This window comes from Nicotiana tabacum, chromosome 3 (genome assembly GCF_000715075.1).
Source record: "Nicotiana tabacum cultivar K326 chromosome 3, ASM71507v2, whole genome shotgun sequence".
NCBI lineage: Eukaryota > Viridiplantae > Streptophyta > Magnoliopsida > Solanales > Solanaceae > Nicotiana > Nicotiana tabacum.
In genome coordinates, this window is record NC_134082.1 from 161006065 (window position 1) to 161028883 (window position 22819).

General features: G+C 36.7%; 1 protein-coding gene across 1 annotated transcript; it reads left to right on the plus strand.

The window, feature by feature from the left end:
* The first annotated feature begins 17220 nt into the window (after window positions 1-17220).
* On the plus strand, window positions 17221-18138 carry LOC142177638 (uncharacterized). The gene is made up of 2 exons (XM_075246918.1): window positions 17221-17517; window positions 17746-18138. Exons 1-2 carry the CDS (start codon window positions 17221-17223, stop codon window positions 18136-18138), a joined length of 690 nt encoding a protein of 229 aa, XP_075103019.1.
* Window positions 18139-22819: the final 4681 nt, after the last annotated feature.

Here is a 22819-nt window from a genome sequence, read left to right on the forward strand (position 1 = left end):
ATAGGGTCTTTCGTGGATTGTTATGCCGGGTATCATCAAATTCTAATGGATGAAGAAGATGCAGAAAAGACGGCATTCATCACACCATGGGGAACTTATTGCTACCGGGTAATGCCATTCGGTCTAAAGAACGCCGGAGCAACCTATATGAGAGCAATGACCACAGTGTTTCATGATATGATACACAAGGAAATTGAGGTATACGTGGACGATGTGATCATAAAATCAAAGCATCAGGCCAACCACGTTGGGGATTTGAGGAAGTTCTTCTTAAGACTTCGCAGGTACAACCTCAAGCTTAACCCTGCCAAGTGCGCATTTGGAGTTCCATCCGAAAGTTGCTGGGATTCATAGTCAGTCGACGAGGCATCGAGCTAGACCCATCAAAGATCAAAGCCATCCAAGAATTGCCACCTCCCAGGAACAAAACTGAAGTAATGAGTTTGTTGGGAAGATTGAATTATATTAGCAGGTTTATTGCTCAGCTCACAACAACTTGTGAGCCAATTTTCAAATTGTTGAAAAAGGATGCTGCGGTCAAATGGACCGATGAGTGTCAAGAAGCGTTCGATAAAATAAAAGGGTACTTGTCGAACCCACCCGTGTTGGTCCCGCCAGAGCCAGGAAGACCTTTGATTCTTTACTTAACGGTTTTGGAAAATTCATTTGGTTGTGTATTGGGGCAACATGACCTCACTGGCAGAAAAGAACAGGCCATCTACTACCTTAGCAAGAAGTTCACAGCTTATGAGGTTAAGTATACTCACCTGGAAAAGACATGTTGCGCCCTAACATGGGTAGCTCAAAAATTGAAACACTATTTGTCATCCTACACTACTTACCTCATTTCTCGGTTGGATCCATTGAAATACATTTTTCAAAAGCCTATGCCAACAGGAAGACTTGCAAAGTGGCAGATATTGCTCACAGAATTTGACATCATCTATGTGACTCGAACTGCAATAAAGGCTCAAGCACTGGCCGATCATTTAGCCGAAAACCCGGTCGATGAGGAATATGAGCCGTTGAAGACTTATTTTCCTGATGAAGAAACAATGCATATCGACGAGGTGGAGCAAATTGAAAAGCCTGGCTGGAAACTTTTCTTTGATGGAGCCGCTAACATGAAAAGAGTCGGAATAGGAGCTGTAATCATTTCTGAAACAGGGCATCACTATCCTGTTACGGCTCAATTACGATTTTATTGCACCAATAATATGGCTGAATATGAAGCTTGCATTTTGGGGTTAAGGCTAGCCGCAGACATGGGTATCCGAGAAATCTTAGTCATGGGAGATTCAGATCTTTTGGTACATCAAATTCAAGGAGAATGGGAAACCCGAGACTTGAAGCTCATCCCATACCGGCAATGTCTACATGATCTTTGTCAGCGGTTTCAATCAGTGGAATTCCAACATATTCCAAGAATCCATAATGAGGTTGCCGATGCATTGGCTACCCTAGCATCAATGTTGCACCATCCGGACAAAGCTTATGTAGATCCAATACATATTCAAGTCCACGATCAGCACGCTTATTGCAATATGGTTGAAGAAGAATTTGATGGTGAACCATGGTTCCATGACATCAAGGAGTATATCAGGATGGGTATATATCCCGCACAAGCCACAGGAGATCAAAAGAGGACCATTAGGCGATTGGCAAATGGATTCTTCTTAAGCGGAGGAGTTTTGTATAAAAGAACACCAGATCTTGGATTATTAAGATGCATAGATGCCAGACAAGCTACAACTGTCATGTCTGAAGTACATTCAGGAGTTTGCGGACCCCACATGAGTGGATATGTGTTGGCGAAGAAAATCCTCCGAGCTGGTTACTATTGGCTTACCATGGAGAGAGATTGTATCAGTTTTGTGCGCAAGTGTCATCAATGCCAAATACACGGAGATTTGATTCATTCTCCACCATCCGAGTTGCACACAATGTCAGCACCATGGCCCTTCGTTGCTTGGGGCATGGATGTGATTGGACCAATTGAGCCGGCAGCATCCAATGGACACAGATTCATTCTGGTAGCTATTGATTATTTTACCAAATGGGTTGAGGCCAAGACATTCAAATCAGTGACCAAGAAAGCTGTGGTCGATTTTGTCCACTCAAATATCATATGTCGATTCGGAATCCCGAAGGTGATCATCACAGATAACGGCGCTAATCTTAACAGCAACTTAATGAAAGAAGTATGTCAACAGTTTAAGATTACACATCGTAACTCTACCCCATATCGGCCCAAGGCGAATGGAGCAGTAGAAGCAGCCAACAAAAACATAAAGAAGATACTTCGGAAAATGGTAGAAGGTTCAAAACAATGGCATGAAAAATTACCATTTGCATTATTGGGATACCGCACTACTGTTCGCACTTCAGTAGGAGCAACTCCTTATTTGTTGGTATACGGCACTGAAGCAGTAATTCCTGCAGAAATTGAGATTCCTTCCCTTCGGATCATCGCCGAAGCAAAGATTGATGATGATGAATGGGTCAAAACCCGTCTAGAACAGTTAAACTTGATTGACGAAAAACGATTGACCGCAGTATGCCATGGTCAATTATATCAAAGAAGAATAGAAAGAGCATACAACAAAAAGGTACGTCCCCGAAAGTTTGAAGTAGGTCAGCATGTGCTGAAACGTATTCTTCCACATCAGGTTGAAGCAAAAGGCAAATTTGCCCCGAATTGGCAAGGACCATTCATTGTGACCAGAGTATTATCGAATGGTGCACTATGTTTAACAGATATTGAAGGCAAATGCATAGATATGGCGATCAATTCTGACGCGGTAAAGAGATATTATGCATAACTTTTTGAATGTTTGTATTTAGCACTATTTCGAAGATTGAAATGATAAAGGTAATTTATTCTGCTATCCAAACACTATACCATTTGCTTCCCCTTTGAGCCATACTTTTTCTTTCCTACCCTCTCTTGGTGTTAAAAAAAAAAAAAATCATCACTATTATTAGTGAACTACGTTTGACCTGATTCCTCAAAAGAAGGATACGTAGGCGCCTCACGGCTCGGTCATAGGGTGCACAACATACACAATGTGCACAAAAAGAAACATTAAGAGACCCCAATCAAGAAAATGGGGCAGGAATTGTGTTGGAAATAAGAAAAGATTCCAAGAGTTGTAATCTTAAACCCATACCAAAGCTATTTAGCTTTTAATACCTCTTTCATTTCTAACCCCATACCAAAAAGACCTTTCGATCAATCTTAGAAAAATGCTGAGGCAAGCAAATGAAGATGGTTCATAACACTCCGTTACAAACAAGAAAAGAAAGTAAAATGAGAGAGTCTTATAGGTGAAAACCCACACGGGCACCATAAGGCGAAGGAAGTTGAGAGAAAAGTAAAATGAGAGAGTCTTATTGGTGAAAACCTTCGCAGGCACCATAAGGCGAAAAAGAAGTGAAGAAGTGGAAAATGAGGAAAATTTATCGATGAAAACTCCTTGAGACAATTGAAAAGAGATTGATTAAAAGACTGGGTTGATTAATCCGAAATGCATACCCTGATCATTGGTGCCAGTAATTCCAATCAGATAAGTCCTTTATTCCTTTTCCAACAGTCATCCAAAAATTGGATTTTTCTTTTCATTCTATAATTGTCGAAATCAGCGTATTTCGCTACTAATAATCTTACTTTCTCCAAGCTTTGAGATAAGTTTTATTCCAAACAAATAAGAAGGCATGTCGAGGTATACTACCAAGATTCAAGGTTGTAAGATACAGCCACGAAAGGTGGGAGATAAAATATGGGTATAAGAAAGGTGAAATCAAAAATGGATCAGCAAAGTCAGAAGGGGCATATGATTACAGTTAAAAGGTTTTGAAGGAAAACATACAGAGAGGAATCCTATAGTCAATGATCAATTACAAAGACAAAACAGTCTTTTCAACCATTCCGAGGCAATAAAGAGAGACAAAGAGAAGCATCACCATCTGCAAGAATACCACAGCAAACCACCCTGCTTTAAACTAACGAAGTTTTCTTTGATTTAAAACAGGGGCAAGTATAATATTTGTGTCAGGGAATACCCGATAGAATTAAAGAAGTCAGGCGTCCACCTGGAGAATGAGGATGAAGAATTAAAAGAAGTCAGGCGTCCACCTGGAGAATGAGGATGAGAAAAGAAGAAGTCAGGCGTCCACCTGGAGAATGAGGATGAAAATTGAAGAAGTCAGGCGTCCACCTGGAGAATGAGGATGAGAATTGAAGAAGTCAGGCGTCCACCTGGAGAATGAGGATGAGAATTAAAGAAGTCAGGCGTCCACCTGGAGAATGAGGATGAGAATTAAAGAAGTCAGGCGTCCACCTGGAGAATGAGGATGAGAAAAAGAAGTCAGGCGTCCACCTGGAGAATGAGGATGAAGAATTAAAGAAGTCAGGCGTCCACCTGGAGAATGAGGATGAGAAAAAGAAGTCAGGCGTCCACCTGGAGAATGAGGATGAAGAATTAAAGAAGTCAGGCGTCCACCTGGAGAATGAGGATGAGAAAATTGAAGAAGTCAGGCGTCCACCTGGAGAATGAGGATGAGAAAAAGAAGAAGTCAGGCGTCCACCTGGAGAATGAGGATGAAAAATTGAAGAAGTCAGGCGTCCACCTGGAGAATGAGGATGAGAATTGAAGAAGTCAGGCGTCCACCTGGAGAATGAGGATCAAGAATTAAAGAAATCAGGTGTCCACCTGGAGAATGAAGTTAAGAAGAAGTCAGGCGTCCACCTGGAGAATGAGGATGAAGAATTGAAGAAGTCAGGCGTCCACCTGGAGAATGAGGATGAGAAAAAGAAGTCAGGCGTCCACCTGGAGAATGAGGATGAGAAAAAGAAGAAGTCAGGCGTCCACCTGGAGAATGAGGATGAAGAATTAAAGAAATCAGGCGTCCACCTGGAGAATGAAGATGAGAAAAAGAAGAAGTCAGGCGTCCACCTGGAGAATGAGGATGAAGAATTAAAGAAATCAGGCGTCCACCTGGAGAATGAGGATGAGAAAAAGAAGAAGTCAGGCGTCCACCTGGAGAATGAGGATGAGAATTAAAGAAATCAGGCGTCCACCTGGAGAATGAGGATGAGAAAATTGAAGAAGTTAGGCGTCCACCTGGAGAATGAGGATGAGAAAAAAAGAAGTCAGGCGTCCACCTGGAGAATGAGGATGAAGAAAGAAAAGAAGCAGTCAAGGCACCCACCTGAAGAACGAGGGAATGAAATTGAAGTATTGAAATCAAAAGCCCGCTCATATGAGAAAGGAGCACACTTAGAACCGATAAAACAGAGGAGTCCAACAGAATCCCCAGCAAGAAACAACAGGAGTTCCAAAAGGAATACGGAATAAGCCAAATGCCCAAGAGTCACCAAGATATCAAGACAACAAGAAACGCAAGGGCATGATCTAGATAAGATTTTTATAAGTCATGTACCGTAGTCTAGTTTAGCTTTTTGTATTTCCTTTAAAGTAAGGTGTAATAAGGAGGTCAACAAGCAGTAAAAACAGCACGAAGCAGCAGTAACATCACAGTCCCACGGTAGTCCCAGCTACCCGAACTACATTGACCTGATTCCTTTATAGCCAAGGATATGTAGGAAACCTTCGAAGCAGAGGTTCGGTCAAATCTTTCCCACGGAGTATTCGAACGGGCAAAAATCGCTCGTGTCCGCTCACTTTATCTTTGTACGAAAACTCTTCGAGTTTCCGCACAAAGAGGGGCAGCTGTGAGCACGTGATTTTTGCCTTACGAAAAACTACTCCAAAATAAATCAAAAATAAAATAAATTTATTTTACTGTGTAATTTCTGAATTTGCGTGGTGTTAAATATTTGTTTATGTCCGTAAATGTTTACTTTGTCATGATAAAATGAAAAATAAAATAAAATACATGTTGCATGCATATAGGATATAATTATGCATTTTAAAAGATAATTTAAATAAAATAAAAAAAATATGCGTTAGTTCTATTTTAAATATCCCACTGTGTGATTAATGTTTTGACTATGTGTTAAATAATTGTTATGAAGTAATTAATATTTTTGTGTAAGGTTAAAAATTGTTTTATAATTTTTATTAGGATTTTTTATAATTTAAATAAAATTAGAAAATATATATATAAATTGTGAAAGGAAATTGGACCTGGATTAAAATCCAGGCCCAAGTGAACTAATTCCCCCCCCCAGCCCAATCCAAAACAGCCTGTCCGGTCCAATTCAAAGCCAGAACCAAACGACGACGTTTGGTCACCTCTCGTCAAGGGCCGTTGGATTAAGTCCATCCAACGGCCAAGATTTCATCACCCTAACCCGAGACCTTTACCCGATCCAACACCCGGTTCAACCCGTCCCCCTAACTTAAACCAAACGACACCGTTTGGTTAAGTGAATAGATCTCAGTCGTCCATCCTGCCTAATCCAACGGTCAATATCCACCCACCATTCCCCTATATAAACCCATAACCCTTACCCCGGCCCCTAACTGAACACCCCCCTCCTACACTGTTCATCATCGTCCCCCAAACCCCCACTCCTAACCCTAGCCGCCCTAGGATTCCACCGCCTGAAACCCGGCGGCATCAACGCCGCCGGTCACCAACTTAATACCCCAGAACCCCCTGAACACCCTCTATTCAAATATGTTATCTGCTTGGTTCGAATCTCCCTAAAGGTTCTCGAATCTTCATTTGAAGATTCGAGCCAAGTTCAGATCTAAACCAAACAGCACCTAGTCAACACCACAGCTTCCCCTAGTCATCCTGAGTATGGATCTGAAGTTAGTTTGGCTCGAATCAGTTCTGAACTTCTCGAATCTTCTTTTGAAGATTCGGACCAAACAAGAACAAACTCAGATCCGTTTCAAACTAACACCAAATGACCCCCTAGGCTACCCTCACCCTTATATCATGTTTGGTTCCCTTCGAATCTGCCCGGAAATGATCGGATTTAAGATCCAAGAACCTGAAACCCTAAAAATACCAAACTTTTGGATTCCGTTCATATTAAATGAAGATTGAGGTTTAATCGACCTTAGTCGAAGTATTTTCAGTGGAAAATACTTCGACTAAGGTCAGTTTGATTTCAAACAAAAAATCCGAAATCCAAGTTGAGTTCGAGTCGGAATAAAATTGAAGATTCAAAGGTATTTTTTCTATTTATTTTGTGTATTATACATGTATTTTTGTGTTTGTTTTAGTCTGTGTAATTTTCCCATCTTTTATTATCATACTGTCTCCTACCCGTCTACCTGATTTTAAATGTGAATTGTTTCTGTTGATTGTGCTTAGTTACAATGTGTGTAATCGACTCGATTAAGTTCGTCGATTAGTTATATTACGAATTCTCATAATACTGATTGAAACAATCTGTTTCTATTATTATGTACTGTTTGTTGACAGATATTGTAGATAATCATTTTTAACTAATACTTGTCAGTTAAATCATCCTGGTTTATATGAATCTGTCAAAATAAGGGTTGTATATATGTTATTATCTAAACATTAAAGTTTCAGGGCATTGTCAGTATTGACAATGATCCTGTGTGTGTTTGATTCTGGTTCAATGTTAAGTCCAGTCTGAATTATTATGATAATTTCAGTAATATGTTGTTAGTTCTGAATTCAGTGTAATATTGCTGTAATGTCAAGTTTGAATTCAAGTTTACAAAAGTTGGTCAAATACAATTGTATTAGGAGGTTAATAGGATTGGTTATAGCTGTAAATCAGAAGGATAATTAAGTTATACAGATTTTAGAATCTGTTTTGTAGTAGGTTCTGATTTTTTCAGTAATAACATCAGGATTTCAGGGGCATTTCTGGGAATGAAACAGTAAAAACAGGGTGTTAGTGCTAGTGTATTATAATGTAATGTTAGTGGCTATAATTTAATGGGATAATGGGAAACAAAGGGTAATGGGAGTGCTGAAAATCAGGGAAAAGGTTTTACATAATGGGATTTAAAGTAGTAAAGCAGATTTTGAATGGGATTTTCTGATTTTAAAAGAAAGAAGGGGTCCAGGCAGCATTAGGGGAGGAAAACTTGTATAAAGAAAGGGAATTGGGACAGACCTGAAAAGATAGAGAGAGTTTTGCAGACAGACCTTAGAGAATTTTTAAGAGAGTTTTTTAAGGAGCTTTTGAGAGAAAAACTGAGAGATATACATTGAGAAAAAAAATCAGAAATAGAAATCTGAAAATTGAGAAGAACAGAATCAGATATAGGATAGAAGGAAAGAAAGAAAATCAGAAATAGTAAAAAAGAACTCTACATCAGACACTAGTATTAAGGCTGATTTTTGAAGTTAAAAGCTTTTTAGTTTTCCTTTTTCTAAAGTTTTAGAATCAGACAGATTGTTCAGTTTTAAAATCTGAAACTTTTAAAGAAGTCTTGTACTGTGTTTCTGAGTTCCTCGGGCCTTGTTCTGTTTGACCAAATCTGTTGAACACTGGTATATTCTGCTGAATTTGTTACTGCTGCTACTGCTGAAATTTACTCCTTCTACCTTCATTTTCAGGTATATATATCCTTTTAAATTCTATGTTGGAAAGAGTTTCAGCATGACAGATAAATGAAGTTTGAATTGTAATAATGTCTGTTATTCATTGGAGCTCTTTAATTAAAAATTCAGTTTTGTTTCTTGATCAAATAAGAAATATATGTTGATAGGATGACTGTAAGTTAAATGTCCTTCATTGAAGACTGTATAAGTGTTGTAATAAGATTAATTTTCTAAATTTTCATTGAAGTATAGTTATGATTGAATTGTTAAGGTAAGGAATATGACAGAAAGTTGGTTATTAGTTAAGTTTTATGACATTGTTAGTCAGGTATAGAACATGCTGAAATATCAAGGAAAATATGCTATCAGTTTATTTTGTTAGTTAATTAAGTGTTGTTTAAAGCTAGATGATGATTGGTTGCAATTAGTTATCTTTTGGCATAACATTGGTTGTGTTCATAATCTATAGTTGAAAGACGAGTTAGTATAATCCATTATGTTTATGATGTCAAATATGGTAAGTAATATTGTATGAAATATTCATTTTTATTTAGTCAGTTAGACTTGTTCTCGTTCTTAATAATAAAAGGGTTTATGAACTTGTACGATGCGAAAGTTAATGGTTGTAATAATTCATATAGATCTAGAATCAAATGGGTTTGATTACATATATAATTCAATCATAGGCATAATTAATTAAGTTAATTTCGCCTATTGGATCAAAACAAGTATATAAGAGTAAGATACAAATTGCAAAACTTTATATCAATGGTAATTAGAATAGAACTTGCACTAATTAATAATAGTAAAAGTTCTTGAAAATATTCTTTCCTTTATAATTTATTTTCAGTTTTATATACAATTCATTCTTTAGCATATAATTGTCAAAAAAAAAAAAGCATTAATCATATTTTTATCCTTTCATTGAGAGTTTGAATAGTCTTGGGATGAACATAATTAATACTCGGAAATTATAGTCAACGGGCAATATTCAAAATTTGTGAATTTCTTTTAAAAGAATTTAAAGACACCCCTTGAATATGAATTTTTCAGTATTTTCATATAAAATGTATGGATATAATAAACAATTTGTGGAAAATCCATAATATCATTACAAATATTTTGCGCAATTAGGGATACGTTCGCGTACCCTGATTATATTTTTAAAAGCATAATTCGGATTATGCGTACGCGCAACTTCGAGCGAATATTTAATAAAAGGATTTTTCCAAAGGCGTTAAATCAATTTCATAAAAACCTGAGATGTACGGTTCACTATTCAAGAAAAACAAATATTCTCGATTCGACAATAATTTCGAAAAATGATTGTTTAATAAATATATTACCAAAAAAATTATTGTGTACACGTACGCGTGACACAATTCCGCATTTTTTTTTAAAATTTATAACACGAGTATACGTACGCGTAATTCGATTCAAAGAAGGGTCCTTAATCACAATAAGTAAAAGCGGTAGAAAAATCACGTAACAAAAAGTATTTAATAAAAATCAAGATAATTAAGCCAATAATAAAAACAGTTAAGCGACTGTTCTAGAACCACGGAATTTGGAAATGCCTAACACCTTCTTCCGGATTAACAGAATTCCTTACTCAGGATTTCTGGTTCGCAGAATAATAAACAGAGTCATATTCTCCTCGATTCAGGGATTATAATTGGTGACTTGGGACGCCTTAAAATTCCCAGGTGGCGACTTTAAAACAAATAAACAAATCCCGTTTCAACTGTCCTTCAATTGGAGAAAACTCCCCACGCGCCCCGCGGGTACGGTAAAAAGGAGGTGCGACACTAATATCCGATAGGCACGGTGGTATCTTAAGTTCTGTGGAAAACTTGCCTGCATGGCAAGAACCTTATGTCTATCATCGTTACTGTGTTAGGCATTTTAAAGCTAATTTTCAGAATGCATATCCCAACAAGGATCTCCATGATTTGATGTGGATGGCAGCAACAGACCACCAACAACATAAATTCCGGATGCACATGGAATATATCAGGCAAGAAGATGAGGCAGTCTATCGTTGGTTAATGTGACATGACCCTGAAAAGTGGATGATGCATACGGATGGTGGTAGACGATGGGGAACTCTGACTACAAATGTGTCAGAGTCTTTCAACGGGTTATTGAAGTCTGCAAGAGGATTGTATGTCACAGCCATGGTGCGGTTATCGTTCAAGCATATGGCGAAGAGATTTGTTGAAAGGTCTGCAGCTGCAACATCATTGATGGAAAAGGGTGTTGAATTTATGCTAGTGCCTATGAAAAGATTTGAGAAATATAGATGACGAGCGCATTGACATTCATTTTTTCAGTATGATAACGAAAGAAATGTTTTTGAAGTTCGCACCGCTATCCATCAAAATCGAGGTAATAATGTACATACTGTAAATGAATCTAGAAGGTTATGCTCTTGTGGAAAATGGTCCATCTACCACATGCCTTGCTCACATGCCATCAAGTGCTTTCAACAATTTGGTTTGGATGTAACCAACTATGTTGATCAACAATATAGTGTTGCGAAGTACCTAAACACATATAGTGGGCAGTTGCAGCCAGTGGGTGTTGAGCATTATTGGCCGCCTGAACCATTTAAAATGGTGTGTAACAAGTCCTATTTGCGTCGAATACAGGTGAAGAAGAGAATGCGTATACGAAACCAAATGGATGTTAGTGAAACCGTGTATGCGCGCAGATGTGGAATATGCTCGCAAACAGGACACGACCGTAGAAAATGTCCTTTGGGTAGCAACAGTAATCAAGCTCGGGGTGAGTGTTCTTCTAGTGTACCTAACTATCCATGAGTTGATATTGTAATAATTAGTTGTTATGCCTATGTTGCATAATTTATGAAATAAAATTATGCTTATTAATTATGATTTGTACTTTTCCATTTTACCTATTTAAATAATAATTTAATTTAAAATTGTCTTGTCAACATAATAACATAAAGTTGACAAGAAATAAAGTTGTCTGAAATAAAGTTGACGAGACATAAAGTTGTCTGAAATAAAGTTGACAAGACATAAAGTTGTCTGAAATAAAGTTGACAAGACATAAAGTTGTCTTGTCAATATCATGATATTTAACACGCAAAATATAACGCTATTACATAGTACGTTATGTATTTAGCGCGGTTGAACACTACGTTATGTGTGTTGTCTCGCCTATAAATAACGGGTTCATTGTAGTTATTTTGTGTGCTCAAAATTTACTAAAAGCAAAAACTTCATTAAAAGTAAGGTTTTTTTACTAAAAGAAAATATTTCCCAAATGGCTCAACCTCTTCGTCCACCAAAGTACAATTGTGGAAAAGCATGCTTGATGCAAAACTGTTGGGTTGGTGGTGAGGTTGGACGCCGCTACTGGCTTTGTATGAATCAGTTTTACAAGGTCACCGATGAACCTATTTGTGATTTTGAGGAATGGGTTGATGAACCATGTTATCAGGATTGTTACAGAGAACAACTGTAGTTTCTTCATAATATGTGTTTAAGAAAACAGAAAGTACAAAAAGAAAGCGATAGAATTATTGCAGATTTGAGGGCGAAACTGAAGGAGGTGGGAGAAGAAAAATGGAAAACACAATGGAATTGTGATGCACAAAAGGAGCGTAAAGAAAAATATTAATGGGAACTTGCTGAGGTGAAGGCGAAACTAAAAGAGGTAGAAGAAGAAAAAGAACAACTAGAAGAACAATTTAAGTGGTTGGAGAGGAGAATAAATGGCAACCAGGGGTAAACATTGGCATGTATGTGTTTAGTGTAATTTTCATATTTCATGTATTTTTATTAGGTTGGTCTGCTATGTTTGTGTTTGTGCTATGTGTTTAGTAATGAACTTTTCTTTCAGTCATTGTAATGGAATTTTACTTCTTTACGACTTGTGTTTTTATTGCAGTACGAAACTAGCTACTTAACGGAGAAATCAAAAAGTAATTCACATATTATATAAAAGTTGTTTTAAATGTACATATAATTCCAAATAAAAATGAATAAAATTAGTGCATCCCGCATCCAGTGTGCCTCAATGCAGCCGCTGGCCTGAGGCGCATCGCATCCTGCCTAGGGATGCTATCAGAATCGTCATCATCAAATCGCCGCCTTATAGCCGAATGCGCCGCTGCATGATCATCAGTGGTGCTGACATGATCAGTAGAAGAGGTCGTTAGTCTAGTAGAAACCTACATAAGAGTCAAAAGCTCAGAATAGCAAAGTATATAATTCGTCAGAACAATTTGAATTGTCGTACCACTATTTCTTAGGGCTCTTGAATGTAATCATCAGTGGCAACCGTGTCAACATCGCCTTCAGCCTTAAAAAGGAAATTAACAAAGTTATGAAAAAAAAGACAAATTATAATTCAATACGCTATGAAAACCATACCTGCGAACATGATGATGAACCATAACTCAGCCGGCGCCCACCACTTAAATCTCGGGTCGGCCGGTCCTCAGCAATGGTAGACGGGCCTGGAAAGTATGTAACCCAATCCACTCCAAAAAGGTGCATGCCCGTGATCAATAATTAACCTGACGGGGTCACCTGCGAAGTCCCTAGAGTGAGATCCGTCCCAAGGCCACCCGACATATCGGTAGGAACATAATCAGCAGGGGCCTCAACTCCCCCTTGCTGGGGACCACCTCTTCTCCGCCCACCACCACGTCGTCCGGCACCCCCGCCTCGTCGGGCACCACCACCTCGTCGGGCACCCCCACCTCGTCGGGCACCACCACCTCGTACCACACCAAGACCTCGCTCGTACTGATCTGGCTCCACATAATCAGGCATGTGAGCCAAACGCTAATCCTCCCGGGCTCGCTGTAGTGTCCGGGTAGCCAACTCTACAAATCGATGGCTATAATCCTGCAAGGCATCCGCAAAATCTCCGATATAATCCTGCATCTGCAGTCCCATCTGGTAGACTGTGTGTAATCCAATAGCCTGCACAACGTATAAAATATAAACTACGTATATTGCACTAAAATACTGTTATATGATGAATAATAATAGAAAACATACCAGGGCCTTGTGTCGCCCGGCGTATAGAACGTACCGACCGCCAGCCTGATGAATAGGGTTTCCGATAAAAAGTCGGGTGACGTGCTGATACCAAGACATATACCTCTGAATATCCACCTCCTAGTCCCAAGTATGTGGGGGCGGAATCATCTGCTCTCGATGGTCCCAACTCTAGATTCGCCCGGCTAACCATGCCATAAATGCGTCGTCCGCCCGGCTACGATCTTCCTTCTAATAATGCGTAAGCTCCCATATAGTCCCCCTCGGTATATACTATAGGCGGCCAAACTGCCGAAGTACCCGCTCCGAGGCATGATGCTCCACAATATCAAGGCATATGAGTGGGGCAGAAGTGCTCCAAATATGTCAACCAGCCGAGCAATAAGGTGGCAGGAAAACTATCAAATCCTCGTTGTATGGCGTCCAGATGAACTATCAAATAAGAATATAAAACGTGAGTATGCGCAACACTAAGTTAATCCACAAAAGGTAAGTTTAGGTACATATTTACTTGTGCACCCTCCAGCAAATCCAACACATCCCTGCAGAGGGGGAGATTATGATGAGCATCATACTCTCGTAATAGTCTACGGCGGAGAACCCACCTCCTGGCTAGAGGGAGAAACGGAGGTGCTACAGTATGAGGTAATTGTGGTCGCGGTGGCTGAAACTGCAAGAACCGCTCCCAGGACCAAACCTAACATACAAAGTTGACGTAATGGTTAAGATAAAGTCTAACTAGGTAGAGTTGGAAATGATGAACACTTTATTGGAATATGTTGTCACATGTAGAAGCAACATAAAACCACAAACATCTCTCTGAGTGGCCATGCTCGCCTGGTACATCTGCATATACATGTAGCCGAGAACAGCAGCACCCCAGCTGTAATAGGGTAACTCATCCAGCAACTGAAGATGATGTAAATATCTAAGGCTGACGAGGTTTCCCGAAGTATTAGGGAACAAGACCCCTCCAAATAGAAGAAGCAACAACAACCTCGTATAATGGGTGATATGCTCCTCCTCTGTATCGTTAGTGATATCGGGGTGGAGTAGCTCCATGTGTTGTCTAATAGGGGTCAAAGCCAACCGACTAGCACCAAACGATACAGCCTAGTCCCGAGGCCTGAAACCAGTGAGCTGATGCATCATGTCCAAGTAATGATCACGCGACATATATCTCATAGCAATAGGTAGTGAAACGACCATGCCATCAGCGGGCAGGCCATATAAAACCTCAACGTCCTATAGCGTGACGGTAGCCTCGCCAATGGGAAAATGAAAAGTATGCGTCTCCAGTCGCCACCGCTCAATCAACGCCGTGATCAACACCCAGTCAACCTGTATCCGGCCGATCTCAATAATCCTATAGAATCCCGTGGCCTGGAGGCGATGGGCTACACGCTCGTGGAGAACTCTGTCATGAAGAAAATCCCACAGGTCGTCCACTCTCCTAGCGCGGAGAGTCTGGGAAAGTAACTCTCCATCCCATATATGGGCGGACCTATGATCGTCCTGAAGCACTAATAGCTCACGAGAGTAAGGGCCGGGATGTATAGGCGCGTCCATGTCGTCAATTGTAAATTAAACAACGTTAATTGTATGTTAATTATTAAATTGTACAAAGTATATGTAACAATTTGGGTCCAGGCTCGATATTTTAGGCCCAGTAGCACCAAAATTTCATGAATATTTATGTGTGTCAATTTCAATTTTTTTTTTATAATTTTGTGTGTGTTTGTTTTATAATTTAAATTCTATATTTTTTAGAGATTTAATTGTACAAAGTATATGTAACAATTTGGGTCCAAGCTCGATATTTTAGGGCCAGTAGCACCAAATTTACATGAATATTTATGTGTGTCAAATTCAATTTTTTGATAATTTTGTGTGTGTTTGTTTTATAATTTAAATTCTAAATTTTTAATTATTAAATTGTACAAAGTATATGTAACAATTTGGGTCCAGACTCGATATTTTAGGCCCAGTAGCACCAAATTTACATGAATATTTATGTGTGTCAAATTCAATTTTTTGATAATTTTGTGTGTGTTTGTTTTATAATTTAAATTCTAAATTTTTAATTATTAAATTGTACAAAGTATATGTAACAATTTGGGTCCAGACTCGATATTTTAGGCCCAGTAGCACCAAATTTACATGAATATTTATGTGTGTCAATTTCAAATTTTTAATAATTTTGTGTGTGTTTATTTTATAATTTAAATTCTAAATTTTTTCGAAATTTAATTGTACAAAGTATATGTAACAATGGGGTTCCAGGCTCGATATTTAAGGCCCAGCAGCACCAAACTATCGTCAATATTTATGTATTTCAAATTTAATTTTTCGATTATTTTGTGTGTTTGTTTTATAATTTAAATTCTAAATTTGTACAAAGTATATATTTTCACCTACCATTCTAAAATTACATAAATTACAAGGATTCTATGCTAAAATACTATACATTTTACTACGCTAAAAGTTTCTACATTTTACTACGCTAATAAATAAACTAAATATAAACAACATATATATTTTAATCACATAACATTAAAAAAAATAGCTACAACAATACTAGTTTTGCAAATAAAAAACACATAATGACATAGAAATACTAATATCTAAATACTTATATTAACATAAAAAATTAAATCTAAATTTTACACTAATATCTAAGTCCGGATAAATATAACATACTAATTTTGCAAATACAACACAAAAAGACATGGAAACACATTCAATAGGCAGTGATATACATTATTATACAAGTTTGGACATAAAATAAATCGAAATACCTCGATGTTGTGTGTGTCTTGCGTGAAAATTTGAAGACGAAGGAGATAAATCACGAGTCCAGAATGCTCTACTACGATGGAGGACCTACGTTCCTGACCTTTTGTGTGACGGGAGGGCCCCACAATTTTTCTTTTTTAGACGGGTGAGCAGTTGGGGGTGGGGGACCAGAAGGAGCAGGGATGGTTTATAAAAAAGAGGAAGAAGACGAGTTCAAATTAAACGCTATATATAGCGTATGATTTGAAAACGCTATATATAGCGTTTAATTTGAACACGCTATATGAGAAGTCAAATCGTGTGACACATATAGCGTGTAACAACAACACGCTATACTTAACGTCAGACGTTACTGTTAATATATAACGTGTTGTTGTTGCATGTTATATATAGAAATGTCATTTTTTTAATACACTTATTTGTGTATTTTGAGTCCAAACACACATTATTGTATGTCAATTCGTTTTTCCGTTATCTTCCATTTTTGGTTAAATAGAAATCTAACCACTTGACGACAAAATCCGGGTCACGTCCTCATGTCCAGTGGCCTTGCATGACATAAATCAAGGGTGTTATATGCAAAGTTTCTAAGAAATTAAGAGCAAATATAAGTTTAGTATATTTAATTAACAGTTGTTAGAATAGAGTAGATACAGGTGTCAAATGGGGTCGGATTATATTCTAGATGGGTTAACTAAAGTGCTGTCCAATTGGTTTAGCAACAACTACTTCATTTTAACTCTGCTCAATTTAAACCGTTGGATTGCTTTATATATATATATACATATATACATATATTAACTAATGGCTTGTTTGGCGAAGCTTTTTCAAGGCTAAAAATATTTTTATTTTATTTTAAAGGTACTTTAATTTTTAACTAATGCAAATGATGTATGAATGTTTCAAGGAATTCTCTAGAGCATCTGGGCTTAAAGCAAATGTTGCTAAGAGTTCCATATACTTTGGAGGTGTTCCGCATGAAGTTCAACTGGAGATCCTACAAGCTGTGGGCTTTTCCAAAGGAGAGTTACCTTTCAAGTACCTGGGTATACCACTTAGCACCAAGAGGATATCAATGTCTCAATGCCAACCATTGGTAGATAAAATCCTTGGTCGAATAACCTCCTGGACATCAAGATATCTATCATATGCTGGAAGGTTGCAACTAATCAAAACGGTACTATTCTCCATTCAAATATATTGGTCTCAGATATTTGTGCTGCCTAAAAAGTTGATAAAGAAGATAGAAGCTGTGTGCAGAACTTTTTTATGGACAGGGGGAGTGGAAACATCAAGAAAGACTCTTCTAGCACGAGAGAGAGTGTGTATGCCAAAAACTGCTGGAGGATGCAATGTGCTGGAAATTTCAACATGGAATAAGGCTGTAATCTGCAAATTATTATAGAATCTCTGCAAGAAGAAGGACAAGCTTTGGGTGCAATGGATACATATGTACTATGGGAAGAGACAAACAATATGGGAAACTAATCCTAAGAATGCATCTTGGATAGTTCAAAAGATTATCAAGGCTAAGAAGTACTTAGAAGAAATGGGATACACTATGAATGAAGTGTCTGGATGGAAGTCCCTATCGGTTAAAAAATTATACAATACCATGAGAGGAGAATTCCAGAAAGTGACTTGGAGAAGATTAACTTGCAATAATGCAGGAGCTCCAAAATGGATATTTGTGCTAAACTTGGCGATACAGAGACGGCTGCTCACAATAGACAGATTGAACAACTGGGGGATAACTGATGTTTTGAGCTGTCCTATGTGCAATGAAGAAATGAGATAATGGATCATTTGCTCTTTAGCTGTGTGGTATCTAAAGAGGTTTGGGAAAAAGGTTCTGAAATGGCAAGGCATTTTGAGAACTGCCTTAGACCGGCAAAAGGAAATTGAATGGGCAAAAGGAAATGCAAAGGGCAGAAATATAGATGCGCAATTGTATAAAGTAACATTGGCTTGTGTGGTATATCATATATGGAGGGAAAGGAACATGCGAGTCTTTCAAGGGCAACAACAACCGAATGAAGTGTTAGTTAGGCATATTATTCAAGAGGTGACAAGTAGAGGGCTGATGAAGAATAGAATAGTAACAAAGCTTGAAACATTAAATTTTTATCCATAAAAGTATAGAAGTTGAGTAGCTAGAGACGTTATGAGCCTAGGGTATGTCTAGGCTCAGTTTGCTTTGTTTTGTACATATTGACACTGGTAAATAAAATCTTTACTTACCAAAAAAAGTACTTTTTAAATTTTAAAGTTGATGTGTTTGGCTAAACTTTTAGGAATAAAAATTACTTTTGAATAGAAGCAGAAATAATTTTTCAGCAAAAAAAAAATAGCTTTTCTTTAAAATCACTTTTTTGAAAATCGCATACATTTAGGGTGTGTTTGGTACGAAGGAAAATATTTTTCATAAAAAATGAGTGGTTTTATCACTGATTTTCTCTTGTTTGGTTGGTGAGTGAAAAACTTTTTCCGGAAAATATTTTCTAGTATTTGGTTTGAAAGTAGAAAATATTTTTTTTTTATGCTACTCTCCTTTCCCCCTTTCCCCAAGTCCCCATGTTTCCTTGCTCCCCACCTATCCTCACCCCCCAAATACCCAACGTTTTCATGACTCTACTTTCTTCAATATTTTAATTATTCTTCTAAAAATTCACACAAATCCGAAAGAACTAATGTGTTGCTTTACTTTTTTATGCATAACAACGTTGAAATTATGCTCCATAACTATAAAGATTTTTTTTGGTTGAGTGGGGAAGGTAGAAAAAGAGTTTTGGAAAATATTTTTCTCTAATTGGAGGAAAATGAGTTGATTAGGAAAATATTTTTCAAAACATTTAAGTCAACCAAACATGGAAAAATTGAAAAATAATTTCTGAAAAATATTTTCCTTCATACCAAACACATCCTTAAGCAATTTCTAAAAGCTTGGTCAAACATTAATTGCCACTTAAAAGTGTTTTTCATACTTTTAACCAAAAGTACTTTATGAAAAGCACTTACAAAAAAATACTTTTTAAAATAAGTTAGTGGGCGTTTGGACATAAGAATCGTAAAATTCCAAAAAAAAGAAGTAAAAAACAAAAGTAAAAATTCAAATAAAAATGATATTTGAAAATTAGAATTGTGTTTGGACATAATATAATTTTGGGTTGTTTTTTAATTTTGTGAATAATCTGAGTGCAAATTTTGAAAAATAATTTTTTGAATTTTTTTCAAAATTTCGATAAATTTCAAAATTCATTTTGTACGGAAAATTGAAAATTTTATGGCAAACACTAATTTTGAAAAAAAAGTAAAAAATATTCAAAAAAATAAATAAAAAAAATTCATGGCCGAACACGCTCTTAATTTTTGAAACTTGATCAACCAGATCATGGGCAAAAAGTAACAGGCAAGGGGTCTGCGACGTGTCTCATCAGGGAAATCTGGATGCTAATGATGGCTAGGATTCAGCAACAGCTAGTTGGCTAATGATAGAGGTGAAAACTATTTACCATTCAAATATCCGAAGAAGAGATAAAGATATCAAATAACAACCTTAGTCATACGTTACGGTTTTGAAATTTCACACATCAATAACTCGTTTCTCACACATCCAAAAAACACAACTATAATAGGATTAAAGGTAGCAAAATGGTTAAAAGAAAATAGTTATCCACCCATATTATCTATCAAAAAATAGGTTAGATAATGAACCATTTAAAAACGGATCGAATATGAATAAAGAACCATATTATCCACTTAAAAAATGGTTCACCAAATGGATAACCGATGTGTTTAACTTTTACATTTGTAAAGCCTCAAATTGGAGTTGCTCAAGTTTGAAGACTATGAATTCTCTCATAAGTGATCATATTTAAGAAGCCATAGATAATATGGATATCCATATTATCCGCCAGATAAACCCGCTTTTATTTGTCTCAAATATGAGTCGGGTCGAATAATTTATCTGTTTTTTAAATTATCCATTTTGACCCGCTCACATCCGACCCGACCCCGTTTGCCACCCCTAAATAGGATTATTCTTGTTATAACTAGGACGGAAGATTGACCTCTATTTATAGAAGATGGTCTATTTATCACAAGTCAATCATCATTGAGCCTCACTTATTCATACGATTAAGATTCGGATTTAAGCTGCCTTATATTTCATTTATAACTTGGATCACGTGATTATTCATTTAAGCTATTACGAAACAACATAAAGTTCTAAATTTTCACTTGGAGACAACGGTTAATAAATAGTAGAAAAAGTTTTTGAAAAGTTAATAAAGAATACAAATTTTGAAGGGATACAAGACTCTACACAATACATTAACTACATAGTGTAAATCCCAAATAAGACTTTAATCAAAAGGATTCATTCATCTTGAGGAGTTTCTTATTGAATACTAAACCTTCTGAGAAATTATTCTATTTTCGATGCTGCTTCAGAATCTCTTTCGGTTATAAAACACAAGCCCTTGTTCCTATTAGTAAGTGGCGAAGCCACATGGTCATATCCAGGGGCGTATGCAAAAACTTTTGTAAGCGGTGTCGAAATTTATAGAAGAACAAGAATAATAATTTGAATTATCATACTTCTAAACAAGAAAAAGCTTTAATTTGGTTTTGTTAAGTCTTAAATTAGAAAAAGTCCTGAATTAAATTATACATTATCACAATTTTTGACCACATAGATTCTCTTAAATATTTACAAAAAAATGTACTAGTTGAAGTTTGAACCTCTAACCTAGAGTAAAATCAAGCACATAACCAATGTGCCAAGCGATAATTTATGTCAAGTGGTGTCATTTTTTCCTACTTATCCACTTCCTCATAGTATTAATACATATATTTAGTAAAAAAAAATCAATGAAGCGGTGTCGCGCGACGCCGTTTTGATAAATGTATATCCGCCTCTGGTCATATCGTTGAAAAATTACACTGTGTACAGAGGTAAAATATTATATTTTAGAGGTATATAACACATATTGAACACCCTTTATCGAGATTTTTTTTTCACTTCTTTTAAAGTTGAACACCTTTGGGAAAATTTCTAGCTTCGCCATTACTATCAGTTGAGTAGCTCAAATGAGAAAGGAAATGATAAACAGATAAAGTGATACCCTAATAACAATTTAGTTTAAGATTACAAGATTTCAAAAGTTTTATTTATATTTTTAAACTTCATACCACTCAAATTAAGGCACATATAAAAAAGAAAAAAGAAAAGAGAGAATACTAATATCAGAAAAGGAGATATATATATATTTGAAATTCAGATTGACTAGAAAATAAATAAAAAAGAAAGACAAGAAGAGCATAAAATGCAAATAAAGGAAAAAATAAATAAACCCTCTAGGACTATTCTAAAGCTTCAACTCCAAGTCCAAGCTTTTATCGTCATCATCTTCAACGTCGACAAAATTGAAAGGCTTTTCTAGTTTCTTGATATAAGGCTTTGTGAGGTCAACATTGTCAATCTCCATATCATTGAAATATGATTGTGGAAACTTTGCACGGAAAATAGCATGATTATTCCTTCTTGAAGGAAAATGAGATTGTGCTTGTTTAGACTTGAAAATTGGCCTCCTTGACAATGAGGAACCTGCAAAATTGGCTTTAAATTGTTGTTGTATTGGTAATTCTTGCATCACTTGATGCATTTCCAATATAGGAGGATTGGGGGATACATATGAATTTTCTTTCGCCACGCCATTATTTTCATGTACGTTCTTACCATTTCGTTGAAGTGATAGAGTGTAACCTTCCCTCTCATGAATCTGAAAATGATAAATAAGTGGTACAGCATGAGGAAATATTTGGCCACAAATTCGACATGCAATAGGGTTCCATCGAGTAGCACTTCCTCTTGCGCTTGTAAAAGCCATCATGTTTAGTTCTGAGCTATCGCTATCCTTGAGAAATCAAAATCGAAGTAAAAAATACAGTGTTTGCTTCGTCCTTTAAAAGAAAACGTCGTTTGATACCTTTACGACGAAAGAAAGATTATTTATATATATGTGGTATTATTGTGAAATTAATTAAGGTTTGGATTGCCATAATCTTGTCACTACCTAACAACACACACAATTTGCATGCACCATGCAAGCTATGCTTGAATAAGCATAAATTGTCATTTTCCTATTTTATGGCACTTAGTAATTATTGCAATTAAAGTTTTAGGACAAATGGCGAATTTTTTACATCGAATACTGCACCACTATGAACTGTTACGCTTTAATTTATTGTCTTCTATCTAAGATTCTAAAGAAGAAGTTACGTATAATTAAATGTTGATTTGTCCGTTTGCTTAACAAATTAAAACGCACTGCTATCAATTTGAAATTCGAAATATTAAGAAAATTTTGGCTCGCCATCTTTCAATTTAAGTTAGATAAATCAGATGGAGTTCAATTGTATAACATGTCTAGTTGTTCACTGACTGAACTCCTAAAAGGATAAAGTATTAAAATGGT